Here is a 14,176-nt window from a genome sequence, read left to right as displayed (position 1 = left end):
AACTACAGAAGGCTTTTCTATACGTTGAGTTAATCATAGGGGGCTTTTCTGTAAAGGATAAAATAGTTATATTAATTAAAAATTAATTATAAAAAATAGTTTTCAGGTAGCATTAGTTGCAAAGTAAGTGTGTGTACTTCAAACACGTTAATTTTGACGGTTTTCATCACCTTTTCAGTTTACTTTAAACCATAAGATATTAGATTGTATGTTTTGAAACCACGAGAACTTTTCTGTATATTCGTTTAACCTTACGTGGTTTTTTTTTTTTTGTTTTTTACCCTTTTTATTTTTTGGTATTAGTTGCCCTTTCTTCACTCACATTTGGCTTATTAACTATAAGCCGAAAAAGACAAATAGTGTCTTATATCATGTACATATCAAACAAATACGCTTAGCCAGTTTACTTTTCAGCTTTGCCGTAGACTTTATTCAAGATGGCAACATGCTTGTGTCACTCATGACATCTCCAAAATTTACTAAGTTTTCACTTCAATGATAGCTATGTAATGGGAGTGCGGCAGTAGAGTTGTGATTTGGTCCTTTCAGTACAGTTGCTGTATTAATATACACTTGTACTAGAGTTCAATGTATAATATTAATATTTTGGAATAAAAGTTAACATACGTAAATTAAATATTTCACATGTTTGGATATAACGACATGTTTTTTGACAAAAAAAAAAGAAGATATAACGACATGTTACAATTGTATACTATAACAAATACATCAACCGTACTGAACTGCACCGATAGCAAGACAAGTAACACCACCACCTTGCACATGACCTATCGTTTATAAATTTTCTTCCTTCTCTCATGCAAGATAAATGCTCAAACCCCTCTTGTTTAGGCACTATAAATAAAGGCCTCCACAAGTCATAAACAACACTTCAAACAAACTACTACTACGATTTGTAAAGAAAGGAAGTTGAATGGACGCCTTGGAGCTGCAATCTCAAGCAAATATTGGAGGCAGCAAAAGAATAGTTGCAGTAGATGAAAATCCATCCTCCATCGATGAAAGTAAAAAATTTGATCTTGATCATGACCCTCAAGAGGAGGTAAATTAGACCTGTTGTAAGTTTTAACATCAGGGTTTTTGAAAGTCTAAATCTAATACATGAATATCTTTCTTAATTTGTTGTTCAGAAACCTGGATGGAGAAAATTCTTGTCCTTTGTTGGACCTGGTTTTCTTGTTTCAATGGCATATCTCGACCCAGGAAATTGTAAGCCACCATCCCCACTCCCCTTCTCTTATATGCTATTTTTGTGCTTTAGAAAAGTGTTCGGTTCTCGCTTTACTATCCCTGTAAACAAAGTTAGAAATTTCATATAAGCTCTGGGTCTCGTTCTACAGTGGAAACTGACTTACAAGCTGGAGCAAACCATGGATATGAGGCAAGTAAAGATGTTTTCAATCTTAGCTCAAAAATTCAATTTCAGAGATATGTGCAAAAGATATAATATGTCTTGTATAAATGCAGCTATTGTGGATAATCCTCATTGGATTGATCTTTGCTCTAATTATACAATCTTTGGCCGCAAACCTTGGTGTAACCACTGGTAAGACAAAGTATATATTATTCATACAATTATATTTGGAAACACTAACTTTTAACCAAAAAAAGAAAACTTAGATTTTGTCTTTTTACTTCGGATTTCGCAGGAAGACATTTATCAGAGTTGTGCAAGGCCGAGTATCCCAAATATGTGAAATACTCCCTATGGCTGCTGGCAGAGGTTGCTGTCATAGCAGCTGATATTCCTGAAGGTATATATTACTGAAAAAAATTTTATATATTGGACCGCTTGCATGGCAGTTAATGTACACTGATAAGCAGCAGAGGGGTGTTGAGGGAGAGCCCACTGCCCCAAGTGCTACAAATTTTTGGCAAGTTTTTAATAAACTTTGTTTGCAAGTTTTCCAAATTATCTTTGTTTTATCACACACACACACACGTTCTTTTCAATAAATACGACAAAAGCCGAACCTATGTTTTATTAGCACAAAAAGCTTTTGTCAATTTATGAAATTCGCTCATCAAAGTAAATATTCTGTGTCCGTCCAAACTGATAAATATAGAGTTACGTACAAAATCAAATATTTTGTGCATTGATTACATTTTCCACTTCTGCATGCTGCCCACACAAGCGGTTCCAATAGGTGACGAAGGAAAATTACAGACTTTCCATATGGACGTTTGAAATTTTTGATAAAGTTTGTATTTTATTTTGAAAATTTTTAGTACGCTATCCAAATCATCTTTTTACTATGCGTACATTCTTTTCTTTTAATAAAAACAATATACCGAGCGTAAGTTTTGTCCTCATAAAAATTTTATATCATTTTATGTTCATTTCAAACTGTACGTGTTTGAAATTCGCTCCTTGAAATAAATATTCTGAATCCATCCATGCTGATAAATATAAAGTTGCAAAGCAGATATTTGGCACTGATGAACAAACATTACAGATTATATGAGTGTTTAACTATTTTGTCTTGTGCTAGTGATTGGGACAGCATTTGCACTTAATATATTGTTCCACATCCCAGTGTGGGTTGGAGTTCTTTGTACTGGGATGAGCACTCTCTTACTTCTCGGCCTGCAAAAATATGGAGTAAGTCAATTGATCCTATTTATTTATGTTTGCTCTTTCTTTTAGTTGCATCAATCAAATTCTCATGGTCAAAGTTTTGTGCGTGCACAACTCTACAAATTGGTCCTTTGTGTATATACAAGAGGACCTATCATATGTTTTGAACCAGCCTGATTGAGTCTTTTTGGCTAGCTTTTTGATAAGAGAAAATGCAGCTGGTATTTAACTTTTCCAATGAGTTTTATATTCTATACTTTTACGTCTAAGAATCCACAAACATTCTTTGACCTTTTTAACTGATAGAAGGCAATTACATTCAAATTTATCAAAGGGAAAAAAAAAGAAGAAGAAGAAAAAGTTATACGACAGATATATACAAGTTGAATGTGACGTTCTAGCATGCAAAAAGAAGCTCATACGAGAGTCATAAAATTACAACCACTCCACTTATTTTTAAACCTAGAAACATGAAGGTTGAAACATCGATGCTTTATGGAAGCATATTTTTTTGCTTAGTGGTTTAGGTATTCTGGCTTCTTTAAACTGTCCTTTTTAATAATGAGAGAAAACATTCGAGAGGTATCTTGACCAACCTTATATTCGTTTTGTGGGTAATTTACCCACGCTATGTTATACTAAAATATGATAGGTTAAATTGTGGGTTACTAAATAATTCAAGATGCCATTTGGAAAACTTTTTCTTCTAGATATATAAAATTATTAATTCACATTTTAAAGGATTTTTTTTTCTTTTTCCCCATTTTAGTAACATGGGTAAAATAATTGAATCAATTTTTTACCAGATTCGAGATGTTTGTTAAATTGAAGAATTTAATAGCTTCGAGAATAAGGAAATTTAAAAGAAGGTATTATGAACTTCTGGCTTAGTTTACCATTTTTTCTTTGGAAATACCAGAATTACAAAATACTTCCCTATGTTTTGTAACCCTCCAAATGTTCCCTCATCTTAGGAAGAATATTAAACAAAAGTGGGGCATAAATTGTGTTGTTTCTCTTTTGAAGAAGGGATATAGTAGTAAAATTCATTCTAAAAAATGAGATTTTTTTTTTGTTTTGGTTTTTGCCAAAAGTGTTTTTTTCCATCATTTCACTCAGTAGATGCTTATCATAGCATAATCCTATGAACTTGTATCTTTCCTTTAGTTGTTTATACTTTTGTACTTGATATGGATCATACTAGCATGAAAATTGTGCTTCTTGCGTCATTCTTATTATCCCTATTCTGATTTTCTTCTTTACACACACCAAATAATGACTCATCATTTATGGCTATATATTACCCTTTTTGTCACCTTATACATACAAATCTTGCTTTATTATGCCTTTGTCACTTGAAATTTTTGTCGACATATGCTTTAATTACAGTCCAAATATTCTCTTCAACAAGAAGAATTTAATGGTCAACACCTCCCAAAATTCTATTTAATACAACAGAAATGGACAAAATGGAAATGGACAAATTATTAGCTTCACAAGCACTTGAGAATGACTTCTAGGAGGCTCTTTTTTTTTTTTTTTTTTTGGGTTAGGAGGCCCATTTATTTTAGGACTACAACATCAACCTAATTTACAAGAAATTCCAGTTGCATTTTTTAGTAGTTCTTTTGACCATGCAGTCTACAAATTAGATCTTGGAACCAAAATTTGCCATGCATTATCTCGTCAATTTTAATGAAAAACTAGTTATTTGACACATAACATTGGCCAATCAAATAAATCCCTTTCATTTTTTTCTCTTAAAATTCAATAAGATATTTAGAGAATATGTATGATGCTTTTAAAAGAAACGACCCTAGACAATTTTATATAATAAAAGGATTTTTAGAAAATTACCTAACTTTCAAACGCCTTTGAACAACAATTTGCCATTCTTCTTTTCTGTATTCTTTTTTTTTTTAATTTCTTTTCATTCATGTAATCTGGTCATGGAACATCAATCGAAAAGTTTGAATTTCAATCAATTTATTTATGCAATGTGTCAGGATAAAAATTTGTGTAAATCTGCATGGAATTTAATGTGGAAAAAGAAGATATGAAAGGATATACATGATAAATGAAGAAATCAAAATATGTGTATACTTTTCTTTGTAGCATTGGTCCAGAGAAGTCAAAGATGAACCCAAGATTTTATCTCATTAAATGAAAGACACTGAATCTTATAGCAAATTGCACTGATGCAACTTGATAAGTTGGTATTTCATAAATGCATCAAATTAAAAAATGTCTAAGTTTTTTATTTCCAAAAACAGCAGCCAACGTTATGATTCATTAATTGGGGGATAGAAAAGGGTCCTACGAACATCTTCATGCCAGTCCCAATTTTCTTTGAACTTTCATTTTCTTCCCGTCTTTTTGTTTCATCACTATTTTATAGCCCTCGACTTGTTTGTATCCAATTATTTTACTGCAATATTAAGGCCAGGCTGCTATGTAATTAGCTTCCTAAATTGTGGCACATTTTGTAAGCTTTACTTGTTACCATCTAATTAGTTCTTAATCTCCCACTTACACAAAAAAATTTAAAAAAAGAATCTAATTAATCCTTAAAATGATTTGTGACTCGGTGATAATTTGTTTTGACAACAATTGTGCTGCTATGCAAAACTAAGGGTGAAAAAGCTTCACTAACAAAGAAGATGGTGATTAACAATTAGTGTTTAAATCAACCCTTAAATGCTGTCAAGAAGATATATGTTAACAAAAAAATTATCTTGATAGATTTATTTCGATCCTTTTAATAAGAAATAATAAAAGAAATAACTGATATTATGAACTGTTGTGGTTTTGTTTTGAAGTTGACTATCGGCGCGCGACTAATTTCGACCAATGAACAAAAATTTTAAGGGTTTAAGCAGTCTCAATAGAAGTTAAGAGTCCAAATTGATACGTTCTTGATGGATTATCTGTGTGCAAATTCGAATTATCCCGGTTCATAACTGTGGAGACAAAAGAGTTTCTTAATTTTTTGCCTTTGTATAGTCTGATTAATTAATCAATTTCATTATTCTTGGTGGAAAAATAGGTGAGGAAGCTTGAATTGTTGGTTTCAGTTCTAGTATTCGTCATGGCTGCATGTTTTTTTGCCGAACTAAGCTACGTAAAACCTCCAGCAAAAGATGTGCTTAAGGGCTTGTTTGTTCCTAAACTCAAGGGTAATAGTGCCACAGCCGACGCCATTGCTCTATTGGGTGCACTGGTAATGCCGTAAGTCCAAACACGTCCCTAACATTGATCAAATATTCAAGAATATCAAGCCCCAGTTGTTTTCAAAATTATTTTCTTTATCATTATTAATCCCTACATTTCCTTTCTTCTTCTTCTTCTTCTTCTTTTTTTTTTGCCTTGGTTGCTTCAAATGTTGACAGGCATAACCTCTTCCTTCATTCAGCTCTTGTGCTTTCTCGAAAAGTACCAAACTCAGTGCGGGGCATCAACGTAAGGAAATTTAAGATCATTATTCACATCAAAAAGATTAAAGTAAAAAAAAATGAAAAAATTAAGAATGGAAAAGAATACAATTAATTAAATGAAAATAACAATTATTTAGCATATATAGTGATTAATTTCAACTTGTTTTGTGCTTCAATGTGCAGGATGCATGTCGATTCTTTCTCATAGAAAGTGGATTTGCATTGTTTGTGGCCTTTTTAATCAACGTTGCAATTGTATCTGTGTCCGGAGCTGTTTGCTCGGGAGGAAACCTTTCACAAGGAACAATTGAAAGTTGCAATGATCTTAGTCTTGACTCTGCCTCTTTCCTTCTCAAGGTAAATTAAAATAATTCTTTCTTAGGCAATTGTTTTACGCAAATTATGCTGACTAATTCCTTGTCTTTGTCATAATTGCTGAAAACTTGCCTGATCGATGGCTTGTAATGCATTGGAATCCTGTTCATATTTTATTACAACTGCTTTCCATCTTAACTTCTTTTGCGAGAGAAAAAAAGACCGGATTTAAATTCGACTCCAAGAATTGAAAAAAAAAATTCAAAGAATTATGATGCAGAGCCCCTTGTCCAATTTGAGACGTGGACCTTAGGAGGAAATGGTTAATTTTATACATTACATGCGCAATATAAACTTGTTTAAAGGTACTGTGAGGGCAAAAGATTTACTTTAAAAAGGACATTTATTAAAAATTTCATTTTTTTAAATGGATAATTTCATATTTCATTTTAGGTTATTCCCACAATTTTGACAAGATAGAAAAGTTTCTAAAGTTAAAATATTTCTAACCCTCTATTTTTAAGCAGCTTATTTGATATTCTGTCAGAATTGCTAAGCTCAAATTGTGTTCCAAGAATCATAATAAAACTCGAAAAAAGTCAAGAATAGTTAACTTACCCATTTTACTCTTGAAATCCTAGCTGCATAGGCTCTCCCTGGTTAAACAAAATTATTTTCCTTAACAGAATGTTCTCGGAAGATCGAGCTCTACAATTTATGCAATAGCATTATTAGCATCTGGACAGAGCTCTACAATAACTGGCACATATGCTGGGCAGTTTATTATGCAGGTATTGGAAATTTGTATCTTCTTACTGGTTTAACAATTTTGACATTTTTATCAAAAGATTTCTAAAATGAGCTTTTGGGTTTTTTTTTTTTTTTTTTTCAAAACAATAGGGATTCTTGGACCTAAAGATGAAGAAGTGGTTGAGGAATCTGATGACCAGGTGCATTGCAATCACACCAAGTCTTATTGTTTCAATAATTGGTGGATCTTCCGGGGCTGGACGGCTCATTATAATAGCTTCAGTTTGTACTCTCTATAATTTTTTTTTATTTTATTAACAAAAAAGCCAACTTCACAGAACTTTCTTTTGAACTACCATTTGCTCTCTAATTGACCTGATCATTTATCCTCTTTGGCCTCTGCAGATGATACTTTCGTTTGAACTACCTTTTGCCCTCATCCCCCTTCTTAAGTTTAGCAGCAGTACCACAAAGATGGGCCCTTACAAGAACTCCATATATGTGAGCAGTTGCACTTTTTGGCTTTTTATATTGAAACCACTAATTATTGACAAAATAATTGGATCTAGAAAATTGATGGTATAGATGTATGTCTTATTTTTATATTTCTAATGTGCTGCCTTACGATATAAGCACATATAAATTGGAAGTTAGTAGGACACTTTGAATTGCATGCACTTTGATGAAAAATATTTATCTTATTGTGAAGAGATAATAGGCCTATTTTTTTTTTTTTTTTTTATCGTTGTACCTCTTGATGCACCAAATAGAAGAATTTTAGGTGTAATCCTAATTAAATCACCTTCATATTCCCTAATAGGCAACGACATTTATATTATTCATTGACATTCCCCTCTAAATTACACTCTACATTATAACTTCTAATATAAATTCATCTTGACCAAGAATTGGTTTGGCTAAAATTTCAATATTTGCTGCAGATAATCGTGATTTCCTGGATTTTGGGGTTAGGAATCATTGGCATCAATATTTACTACCTCAGCACAGGTTTTGTTGGATGGCTAATCCATAACAGCTTACCAAAAGTAGGCAATGTACTCATTGGAATCCTAGTATTTCCCTTGATGGCAGTCTACATTCTTGCTGTGATCTATCTTATGTTTCGCAAAGACACGGTTGACACATTCGAACAGTCAGCAAAGCATGATCCAAATACCCAAATTCATATGGAGGATGGGAATCTTAATCGAGATCATGGAGATCATATTCCACATAGGGAGGATTTAGCGGACATTCCACTTCCTGAGTAAAATGTGCCCACTTAAATTTCAACTGAACTTCGATTAGGACAATAGATATCTTTATGGAGCAAATGAACAATGGCACGATGTTAAAATCATGGCAAGAGAACTCTTGGCATTCTCAAGAAGTGGTGTTATCAAGAATCTTAATATTAGCGTTAGGCATTAGGACTACATCCTCAAGGGTATTATGTCCATCGAAGCAAAGATGTAAATTTCTTGTCCGAAAGTTCAATAGAAATCTATTGTTTACCTATTCACTTTCCATTAATGCTTAGGAATCTAAATTCTTTGAGAATGATTGATAATTGATACAAGGACGAAAGGTCCTTGTTGCTAGTTTACACCAAATGCATATTTTTTTTCACAAATAAAATAATTACATTTAGTCTCACTAGTGGCGATAAATACATTAAAAACACGTTAATAAATACAACAAAGAGAAGGAAATCTTGTTTTGGTTGCAAATGGATGCTTTCTCAAATCTAAGATGCTATTTTGCACCGACTCAGTCAATCCTACCAAAGAATCCCAAATTGTATAAAAACCTAATAGGAGAAAAGTTTTGCATCAAAATTCACGATGTTTTTTCTTTTCTTTTGTTTATTTTTATAGGGTACAATTTATTTATAATTTTTTCAAGTGTACAAGCTAATCGTAATTATAAAATCATCTAGAGTATTCTAGAGGTCGAATCCACAGAAATGAGTTAATTTTTTACTTTAATTTTTCTAGAAAACAATGGAACTTGAATTTAGAAGATTGGTTTATCATTATCTAAGAAATAAATTAAACAATCAAGTCAAAGAAAAGAGACTGGAGAAACAATTGGCAAGAAACTAGGGCTTGTAGGATTTTTTTGCAGAGTTAGAATTAATTAGCCAGATATTTTCCAACAACATATCATATAGAAGCACTTTATATTATCTATCAATACATCTAAATTGTATCTAATTAGATTTTTTGCCTCATGAGATCACAACTATTCAATTGAACCCTTTAGAATTTTAAGTGATTTTAATTACATCATACAAATACTAATTTACTCTTGTATTTAGGTTTAGTATATTTATGTATCTAGTGTCCGGTTATATAATCCTCTCAATTCATACAAACCCTAGAAGCTTGTCTATAAAGAATTTAATTGAAATAATTAACCAATCTCCTTCATAAAACCCTAACCCTAGAATTAAATTAGTTCAAAATAATCATGAATAAAACTAAGAATTCAAGAAATAAATACAAGAGTGAGGATAAAAATAAAACTTCTCAATTTTAGCTGTTGATTGCTCATTATCTTCCTCATCTTGATCTTGATCCAGAAGAAAATATAAAAAATATGAACTAAAGTTTTCCTAATATTTTTTTCTCTCCTAAAAACGTTCTAAACAACCCCCTATTTATAGTGCTCTAAACTATGCAATAGGATTAAGTCTTGAAAAATTGTCAAAAGTCGAATTCGAATAGGTTTTCGCCAATGTCCAGCGCAATGTCCGGCCCGAAATCTAGCCCCAAGTTTGGGCCCGAACATGTTTTGAAACAATTTTAATTATTGACCCAACAATGTGTTGAGGATTGAAGTCGAGAAACTGAATTATATCAGTAGAGAAGATAGAAGAAGAGAAATTAGGAGGGAGAAAGGAGAAGAATTTCAGAGGGAGGAGGGAAAAGATAATGAGAGAGAATGAGATATTATTGAGAAGAGAATTGTGCAACAATGAATCTGATACTTCTTACAATCGCAGATGTAATACTTATACAAATCCTAGTGTTCACTCAAATACCAGATTGCTAGCAATTAACTAACTTTCCCGCCAAAACTCTTCATTCTGTTAGGACCAGGCTTGGTCACGTGATTCCTCTCCTGTGCTCCCATTTCTCATGCTACCTCCTCTGCTGACTCTTTCTGGTAGTTAGTTTAACAGCTTCCCTTGAATTCAGGTCATAACAATGCCTCCCCCTAAAAATAATCCTAGTCTCTAGGATTGATTAAATTGGAAAGTAGGGAATTGAGCATGAATGAATGTCCAATCTTCCCAGGTGGCTTCCTCAGGTTCCATGTTTTCCCACTGCACCAACACCTGTTCGACCTCTTGTCCTTTTCTAAGGATTGTCCTCTGGTCTATAACTGCTGAGGGAGCAACACCAAACTCTCCATCATCATTCAGGGTAGGCAAGGCAGTGCTGAGAGGAGCCCCCTTAGGTGACTTCTTGAGTAAGGAGACATGGAAAACAGGATGTATGGTTGATCCTGCTGGTAACTTCAACCTGTAAGCTACAGTCCCCAACTTTTGCTCTACTTGATATGGCCCGTAGTACTTAGCCGCCAGTTTGATGTTCCTTCTTACAGCTACAGAAGTTTGTCTATAAGGCTGAAGCTTCAAATAAGCCCATTCTCCTACTTCAAATTCCCTGTCACTCCTCCCTTTATCTGCCATTTGTTTCATCCTGTTCTGAGCCTTCAACAGATTCTCCTTGAGCAAGGAGTTCCAGCCCACTCGTTCTTGTGCCCAATCCTCCACAGCAGCTACTAGTGTGCCATCAGGCCTCAGGTTCATCTGAGTAGGCTTGTAACCATACAAGGCCTGAAAGGGAGACATTTGTAAGCTATTATGGTGGTTAGTGTTGTACCACCACTCTGCAGCAGGTAGCCATTTCCTCCATTTCCCTGGTTGATACATACACATACTTCTTAGGTAATTTTCCACACACCTATTCACCCTCTCAGTCTGCCCATCAGACTGAGGGTGATACGCCGATGACAGATTTAATTCTGTGCCTAGCATTTTGAAGAGTTCTTGCCAAAACAACCTAGTAAAAGCCTTGTCCCTATCAGAGACAATGTGTGTTGGTAGGCCATGCAACCTAAAAATCTGATCAAAGAATGCCTCTGCGACACTTTTAGCAGTATAGTGAGAGGTCATTGGAATAAAATGGGCGTATTTAGTGAATCTGTCCACCACCACGTAGATCACATTACAACCAAAGGACTTGGGTAATCCCTCTATGAAATCCATAGAAATTTGTTGCCAAGCTTGGTCAGGTATGGCCAGTGGCTGCAGCAAACCTGGATAGGGGCAATTTTCATTTTTGCTCCTCTTGCAGATCTCACAGCTCTGTACATATTGCTCTACTTCCTTCTTCATTCCAGGCCAGTATAGATAACTCTTAATCCTCTGATAAGTACCATGATTCCCAGAGTGTCCCCCAAGACTAGAATCATGAAAACAGGAAACCAGCCTTTGTCTTAATTCAGAATCTGCTCCTATCCACACCCTTCCTTTGAATCTTAGAATTCCCTGGTTATAAGAGTAATCTGGTAATGTATCAGCTCCCATAGCTAACTTCAGCAGAACCTCCTTGGCCATCTCATCACCGTTGTAGCTATCAGCTACCATGGTTAACCACTGAGGCTTGATGGCAGTGATAGTATGCACAGACGTTTCTGCTGTATTCTCCAAAACACCCCTCCTTGACAAGGCATCAGCAACTATATTTTCCTTCCCTTTTTTGTATTGAATCTCATAATCCATTCCCATAAGTTTAACCAGCCATTTTTGTTGGAGAGAGGTGTTAATTTTCTGATCCAACAAGTATTTGAGACTCTCATGATCAGTTTTGATAATGAAATGGTGTCCCATCAAGTAATGCTTCCACTTGTGAACTGCAGTGATGAGTGATAAGAGTTCCTTCTCATAGGTAGACCTGGCTTGATTATTCTGTCCCAGTACTTGGCTGTAGTAAGCTATTGGCCTCCCCTGTTGCATTAGAACAGCACCAATGGCTATCTGACTGGCATCAGTTTCCAGCAAGAATGGTTTTGAGAAGTCAGGTAATGCCAACACTGGTGCTGCACTCATTGCCAGCTTCAATTGTTGGAATGCAGTTTTTGCAGCAGTACTCCATGCAAATTGATCCCTTTTCAGCAGTTCAGTAAGAGGCTTAGCAATCTCCCCATACCCCTTAACAAACCTCCTATAGTAACCTGTCAAGCCCAAGAATCCTCTGAGAGCCTTTACACAGGAGGGCGTTGGCCAGCACAGCATAGCCTCCACCTTGGATGGATCAGTTTTCACCCCTGCACTAGTAATTATATGTCCCAGATACTCTACTTGGTCTTGACCAAAAGAGCACTTAGATATCTTTGCAAACAGAGAGTGTTGTCTCAGGGTTTCCAAAACTATGGATAAGTGGTGTAGGTGACTCTTGTAGTCTGGACTATAGATTAAAATGTCATCAAAGAACACAAGAACAAATTTCCTGATATAAGGTTCAAAGACAGAGTTCATTAGTGCTTGAAAGGTGGCTGGGGCGTTTGTTAGACCAAATGGCATGACAAGGAATTCATATAGACCAGAATGAGTCCTAAAAGCAGTTTTATGGATGTCATCAGGATTCATCCTGATTTGGTGATAGCCCGATCTCAGATCAATTTTAGAAAAAATCTTGGCTCCATGTAGTTCATCCAGTAAATCATCTATAATAGGTATAGGAAATTTATCTTTAATAGTGAGGTTGTTCAGTTGCCTATAGTCAATACAAAGCCTCCAGCTCCCATCTTTCTTTTTTACTAAAAGAGCAGGTGATGCAAAGGGGCTATGGCTAACTTGTATAAGGCCAGAGTTCAACATATCTTTCACCTGTCTGTCAATCTCATTTTTTTGTACATGAGGGTATCTGTAGGGAGGAATTTTGAAAGGTTGGGCATCTGGTTTGAGGGAAATTTGGTGATCATGGCATCTATTTGGGGGAAGGGTGTTTGGTTCTGCAAAGACATCATCATACTTAGCCAACAACTTAGTAAGAGAATCTGGTTCAGAAATTACCTGTGAGTTGTGAATCTTCACCATACATGCTTGCTGCAATGCCTTCCTGATCTTGTGTCTGACATACTTGTGAGCTGAGGGTCCTTGCTGCATCCTTACGTTTGCATTGTTGGAGTCTCCTTTTAGCACCACTTGCTCCCCCCCCTTTTTCAAAAGACAGTTTCAGCTTCTTGAAATCAAAAGTAATAGGACTATAGGACTTCATCCAGTCAACTCCAAGGATCAAGTCATAAGGCTCCAGGTCCAATACAAACACATCGTGTGCAAATCTGTGGCCCTGCATGCTCCACTGCATCCCTGGAATCCACTGGTCACATGTCAACTCCTTGCCATCAGCTATCTTGACCTTGAAGGGCCTGTGGTTCTGTACCATTTCTGGAAATTGCTGAGCCACACTCCTCCTGATAAAGCAATTAGTACTTCCCCCATCTAGCAGGATTGTCAAGTGCTGGTTCATATATTCCCCTTGCATTTTGATAATGCTTGAGGATAATTCCCCTGACAGTGCATGCAAGGTTAGCATCACCTCATGCTCTTGCTGAGTTCCCATGTATTCAATAACCTCCTCCTCTTCTGCTGTGTAATTTTCCTCACCCTTCTCCTCCTCCCCTACTATCATCATGTGGATCCCCTTGCTTTTGCAATTGTGACCCGGACTAAATCTTTCTCCACACCTGAAACATAGGTTGTGATCCTTCCTGTACTGGAATTCAGTAGGGGAGATTTTCTTGAAAACTTGCTGTGAATTAGACTTCCTGCTGAATTCTGTTGGTGATGTTCCAGCTTGTCTTGCTCCCGGATCCTGAGCTCCATTTCCTCCCTTGTTACTTCCAAATGAGGTTGAGTGCAAGGTATTTCTGAGTATAGGCCTACTGGACTTTTGAACCAGATCCAAGTGATGTTCCTGCCATCTGGCCATCTCAAAGGCAGACTGTAGACTGTCTGGCCTGTGCATCTTCACGGCAGATTTGATTTCCCCCTTCAGTCCAC

General features: G+C 35.5%; 1 protein-coding gene across 1 annotated transcript; it reads left to right on the top strand.

The window, feature by feature from the left end:
- The first annotated feature begins 934 nt into the window (after window positions 1-934).
- LOC113750765 (metal transporter Nramp5-like) lies at window positions 935-8,369 on the top strand. Its single transcript, XM_027294706.1, has 13 exons — window positions 935-1,063; window positions 1,152-1,230; window positions 1,362-1,402; window positions 1,489-1,567; window positions 1,671-1,775; window positions 2,514-2,623; window positions 5,646-5,827; window positions 5,989-6,058; window positions 6,217-6,390; window positions 7,035-7,139; window positions 7,249-7,380; window positions 7,504-7,599; window positions 8,040-8,369. The coding sequence occupies exons 1-13, from the start codon at window positions 935-937 to the stop codon at window positions 8,367-8,369; spliced, it is 1,632 nt and encodes a 543-aa protein (XP_027150507.1).
- Window positions 8,370-14,176: the final 5,807 nt, after the last annotated feature.

This window comes from Coffea eugenioides, chromosome 10 (genome assembly GCF_003713205.1).
Source record: "Coffea eugenioides isolate CCC68of chromosome 10, Ceug_1.0, whole genome shotgun sequence".
Lineage (NCBI taxonomy): Eukaryota > Viridiplantae > Streptophyta > Magnoliopsida > Gentianales > Rubiaceae > Coffea > Coffea eugenioides.
The sequence above is the reverse complement of the archived record's forward strand: the minus strand, read 5'-3'. Positions and strand labels throughout refer to the sequence as shown.

What these genes read in the sequence shown, in the direction of transcription:
- LOC113750765 (XM_027294706.1), top strand. Translation starts at nt 935, where the DNA reads ATGGACGCCTTGGAGCTGCAATCTCAAGCAAATATTGGAGGCAGCAAA. An exon ending in ATCATGACCCTCAAGAGGAG is followed by an intron (nt 1,064 to 1,151) that starts GTAAATTAGACC and finishes TTTGTTGTTCAG; the next exon opens with AAACCTGGATGGAGAAAATT. An exon ending in CTTACAAGAACTCCATATAT is followed by an intron (nt 7,600 to 8,039) that starts GTGAGCAGTTGC and finishes TATTTGCTGCAG; the next exon opens with ATAATCGTGATTTCCTGGAT.